The sequence below is a fragment of the Cystoisospora suis genome (genome assembly GCF_002600585.1).
Source record: "Cystoisospora suis strain Wien I chromosome Unknown contig_4729, whole genome shotgun sequence".
Taxonomy (NCBI): Eukaryota; Apicomplexa; class Conoidasida; order Eucoccidiorida; family Sarcocystidae; genus Cystoisospora; species Cystoisospora suis.
Window position 1 is genome coordinate 1 of NW_027157521.1, and position 5,459 is coordinate 5,459.

A 5,459-nucleotide genomic window follows, 5' to 3' on the forward strand; every position below is an offset into this window, starting at 1 on the left:
CGAAGTGTATAGGGGGGAGGATAGAGAGAAATCTTTCTCTTCATTTACGTTCTTTGTTATGGATGAGGGGGGGTGAAGAGAGATAATGCATGCAGGTATGTATGTGGAATTATGAGAAGATAGAATAGTGCAAATGTGAAGAAGAGAAGGATGTCTTTCATTGCTTACTATATTTCTATCCTAAAGCGTATAGTAAAGGTTCTAAATACAAAAGAAATGGATTAGTAAATAGAGCGGGGGGCTTCTTGGTTTGTTCCTTTTGTCTTAGATACTTCTAGATCGAGATTCCTCACATTTGAATTCTNNTCTTTAATCTATCTATCTAAACTCCGAGTGTGGAGTGGGCGAATGGGGGATGTGAGGAGGGACGAAATTTCTGCATGCAGCCTGAGAGAAAGAGATGAAAAAGATGGAAGAGAAAATAAGAGAGGTAGCAAATCGAAAAGCAGGGGAAGAGAGTAGAAGAGAATCTCCTCCTTTTAATGGGTAAAATCTACAAAGCTGTTGAGTTCTCATTCCCACATCTCCTCTAACTTCACGGGGGGGCTGCGTGTTCAAATCGAACTAGCTTTCTTCTTTCTTCTCGTTTTGATTCATACCTCTCATCTTTTTCTTCATTGACTACTTCTCAGTCCCTTCAGCGTTGTCTTTCCTTCATTCTTTTTCTTCTCTCCTTCTTCTTCTTCCTCCTTTTTCTTTCTTTGTTATTTCACCCCAGAACTTCGTTCTCCCCCTGTAGTCCCTTCTCTCATCCTTTCACTTTTTCTCCTTCCTTCTTTTTCCTTTTCTTTCTTTCTTGAACAGAAGTGGTCAGTATGATAGTCTCGAGGATTTTCAGCGGTTGGATAAAGAGATGCGTAAAGTGGAAGGAAATTCACAGAGAGTGGGGAGGCTCCTTTACCTAGCTCTCCCTCCTGACGTTTTTCTCCCTAGCGTGGAAAATTATAGAAAGGCTTGCTGGAATGATAGAGGTATGCCACTTCTTCTTCCTCTTCTTACTCTCTTTCCTCTTTTCCTTCTTTCGTTTCTTCTTCTTCTTCATTCTCTCCTGGAATGCTACAAGTGCGAAACGTCTTCTTTTTCTTCCTCTTTCTCTCCTCCTTGTTTCCTCTTGTCTGCTGTCGATTCTTCTTCTTCTTTTAATTTCCCCTCACTTCTTCTTCTTCTTTCTCTCCCACTTCGAAGTGCTTTTCTTCTTTCCCCCTAACAGGAACATATGGTGACCGATGTACTTCTTCCCCTTCTTAGAATGCCATTTCTCATCTGTCTTCTTCTTTCTCTTCCTCTCTTTTTCTCTCTCTCCATGTGGTAGCCTCCTTCTCGCTCCATCTTGATCTTTGCTTTTTCTTCTTCTTCTCCTCACTCTCTCTTCTTCTCCAGCTCTAACACGCGAAAGGGACGGACGTCTCTGTGGTTGAGCTAGCAATAGAGTAGTAGTTGCGGCATATCTTACTCTCTTTTCTCTTCTTCTTTCGTAAGGACGAAGAGACGCTTCTTCTCTTGTTTTCTTCTTCTTCCTCCTTCTCCTCTCTCACTCTTCTTACCTAGCTTTCTCATGAAGAAGAGGAAACGTAACGATCTGTAGGAATATGGATGCATGCATATGAACCATATCTATAAACGTGTACGAAGAGCTTCGGTGCTTAGTCCTTGTCTTCTTCTTCTTCATTATCTTCCTTTGCCGAAGCTCTGATTTGGGTAGATCTTTCTTTGTCTCTCTCTTTCTTTGTCTCTCTCTTTCTTTGTCTCTCTCTTTCTGTGTCTCTCTCTTTCTGTGTCTCTCTCTTTCTTTGTCTCTCTCTTTCTTTGTAGGTTGGAATCGAGTGGTCGTTGAGAAACCTTTCGGGAGAGATCTACTCACATCTGACGAACTCTCTGCTAAGCTCATGAAACTCTTGAAAGAAAGAGAGGTACACACCAAAGCCTCTCTTCTTCTCATCGGTACCCTGCAAGTATATCGTCATCTTAGAGATGTCCGTATACATATATATATATCTATATATATATATGTGTAATGTTTATGTTTATCTATGTATATGTGTATAGGTAGCATAGATGTAAGAGCGCGTCGTATGTCCGTCATGAGGATGGAGAGATTCTTACTCGATCTCTCCTCTTCTTCTTTTCTTCTTTATTATCTTTCCTATCTCCGACTTTAAGCCTTTCCTGCCTTTCAACTCAGTACAGCGACTGCCCTCACCCCTCCGTATGTGTGCAGACCTTCTACATGTATATCTCTGTCTATATACTTACATATAGTTCCATAAAGTATGTACCTCTCTCTATTTGAGGCAGGGCATGGCTGGTGGGTTCTATTCTTCCTCGAACTAGGAAGGTCTAGGTTGATCCATACAAACCACATTAACTGCTGGTCCCGCCTAACTTGAAGGTCCTCCAACACAGGAGAGAGGGCATCATGCATGGCTCTCCTGTCAAGCGATCGATTCTCCCTTCTACATGAAAGGAAGACAGCAGGTGTATCATTATGCAATATTCATATTTCTCTCTGTATACATTTATGTATGCACATGTGTATATATACATTCCGAAGTGTCCGTTCTTTCTTGTGAGGGGGGAGAAGTGATAGATTTGTGTGTAATGAAGGGTAGCTGCTATGCATGCATGCATTCAGAATTTTCTTCATGTATAAGCCGGATGTGTGTGGGTAGGGAGGCTGTACGTCTTCTGTGACTGATCTTTTGCGTCTGTATATGTCTGTTAGATCTTTCGTATGGATCACTACCTAGGAAAGGAGATGTCTTTAAGTCTAACTGCCCTTCGCTTTGCAAATGTCGCTTTCATGCCTGTAAGTCTTTCGACATATACAGACGCACTCTTTCTCTTTCTCTCCATCTTCCCTTCTCTCTCTCTCTTTCGTTCTTTCTTGCTTGTTTAAGTGTATCTAGAGTTTCCCAATGATGTGCTGATGCTCCTCCTCTTCTGAATGGACGAAGAAGGGAGGGAAGATCTCTAAAAAGTTAACAGAAATCGTACCCCCACTATACGATACAACACTATAAGCCTTCTTGAAAAGGTTTGATCCACAAAGACTTGTGGATTCCCTAGAAGGCGAACGGTTTGACTAAGCAAAGGATCGACGACACACAGCGTTTAGCTCGATAGACACATGGCTAGCATCCATAGATGACGTTCCTCCTCCAGTCCTGCCTACTTTATCTATCTGTCTGTCTTCGTTCTACGTATCTATCTGTCGTTGATCTGTCGAGCTGTCTTCCTTCGATGTCTCTTCACTCTGTCAACTTCTTATCTTCAGTCCATCTATCTGTCTATATATCCCTACTCGATATACCGATCTCTCTCTTTATCTGTCTGTCTGTCTCTCCTTTTTCTTTCTTTCTTCGTGTTTAGCTGTTTCATCGCCATTATGTTCAGAGTGTTCGTATCACATTCAAAGAGGATGGAGGGACATGGGGGAGAGGCGGATACTTCGACAACTACGGTCAGTCACTATGATACATACCTTCACCTATACAACGAGGTCTCTCTCCAGAAGCACTCTCTCTCTCTATCTTCTTATAGAGTCTATCTGTTTCTCTATCAGCTATCTTTAGTTTGTCTGTCTCTCTACCATCAATCTATCTTGTATCGAGAGACATTAAGGTGGCCGGCCTTATAGAGTGTCTCTCCGTTGCTCCCCCAGTTGGCAGGAGGGGGGGTTGCAGTCAAAAATGGCTCTGTGTCTCTTCACAGCTATAAACACACGCACACTCTAAAAGAAGGGATTCAAGCAGATAGAGAGATAGATAGATGGATAGATGGATGGATAGATAGATGCACATATGAAAGATACATAAATATAGATGTATATATCTATAGAGAGCCAGGTAGTCTTGTGTCTGTCAGTATATATGCCAAGCGGTAGCCAAGGTGAGGAGCTTTGATCTATATGCAACCAGCGTGTACACCATGCACCTTTGTATACACACACATATGCAGACATGTACGTATATATATCTATATATACGTATATGTCTGCATATAGAGATATATACGTATATATATATATCTATATATAGGTATATGTCTGCATATAGAGATATATACGTATATATATATCTATATATAGGTATATGTCTGCATATAGAGATATATACGTATATATATATCTATATACAGGTATATGTCTGCATATAGAGATATATGTATAGATGGTTTGCGATGTTAGTGCTCGGCAGTATGTCTGTAGAGAGCGAAAGAAAGAAAGCTGTGGAAATGGAGTTGAGGAGATAGTTGGATAGATAGATCAAGGATAGATTAATTAAAGATAGACAGTAGATCTCTAACCCATAAGATGTATTGAATGGAGTTTCATTCTTTGTCTTTCCATCTTTCTTTTTCAACGTAGAATTCACCCTTTCTTCTTTTTTCTTTTCGGGTGTATATACAGGGGTGATTCGCGATGTGATGCAGAACCATATGATCCAACTTCTGACACTTGTGGCAATGGAGCGCCCAGCCTCTCTGAATGACGACGACATTCGAGATGAGAAAGTGAAAGTCCTTAAGCAAATCCCTGCTATCAGTAAGCTCGCATTGCATTCGCTTTAGAGAGAGAGGAGAAGAGAAGTGGTAGAAGAAAAGGAAGAAAGAGAAGGAGGAGGGGGGAGAAAAGAAGAGGAGAAGAAGAAGAAAGAAGAGAAGAAGGTGTTTTGTCGCTTGTCTTGCATATGTAGAGTGAGAGGTGTCTAAGGCGTAGGTGACGTAGGTGGGAGATACCTTTGCGTCGTCACATGCAGAGAGAGAGAGAGAAAGGTGGACGATATCGATCTAGGTAGAATCTTCATATCTAGTGCGTGAGTAAGTGAAGAGGTAGATGACAAGAATCGATTTACATCAACGTCCTGATAGGGAGGAGACTGAGACACATACCAAAATGAAAGCAAACCGCTCGCCCCTCTCTCGTCTTCTCTTGGCGCGTACCTACACCTGTATGTATGTACACTTAGATAGAGAGATCAAAGATAGATAGTTCATACCGGTAGACGTAGGTCGACTTGGCTGCGTGCTTGCGTGAGGTGATGCGTGTGTATCTCTTTCTTGTTTTCTTCTTTTGTAGCTTTCTTCTCTCTTTCTTTCTTATTCTTTCTTTCTTATTCTTTCTTCTCTCTTTCTTTCTTATTCCTTCTTTCCTATTCTCTCTTTCTTATTCTTTCTTCTCTCTTTCTTTCTTATTCTTCCTTTCTTTGTTTCTTTGTGCTGTAGAGATTGATGAGACAGTCATCGGGCAGTTCACAAAGTCAGAGGACGGGCAGATACCTGGATATACAGATGTAAGTAAGACGGATAGACAGATGTAAGTAAGACAGAAGAAGGGGGGGAGGTGCACGTTCTTCTTCTTATTCTTCTTGCTCCTCATCGTCGTCTTCTTCTTGTCTTCATTATGTTCTTTCGAATTTCCATCTCTTTCTCTTCTGCTTCTTTCTCTCTTTCCTGGTTTG

General features: G+C 41.3%; 1 protein-coding gene across 1 annotated transcript in view; it reads left to right on the top strand.

The window, feature by feature from the left end:
- Positions 1–795: 795 nt before the first annotated feature.
- The window catches only part of CSUI_008434 (glucose-6-phosphate 1-dehydrogenase), a gene marked incomplete at its 3' end in the record, with an annotated part of 5,090 nt that continues 426 nt past the window's right edge, over positions 796–5,459 (top strand). The window contains exons 1-6 of the mRNA XM_068068567.1: positions 796–971; positions 1,813–1,910; positions 2,723–2,806; positions 3,370–3,460; positions 4,409–4,543; positions 5,224–5,291. Of these exons, the coding sequence (XP_067919457.1) occupies positions 854–971; positions 1,813–1,910; positions 2,723–2,806; positions 3,370–3,460; positions 4,409–4,543; positions 5,224–5,291 (594 nt within the window). The remainder of the gene's footprint in view (positions 972–1,812; positions 1,911–2,722; positions 2,807–3,369; positions 3,461–4,408; positions 4,544–5,223; positions 5,292–5,459) is intronic.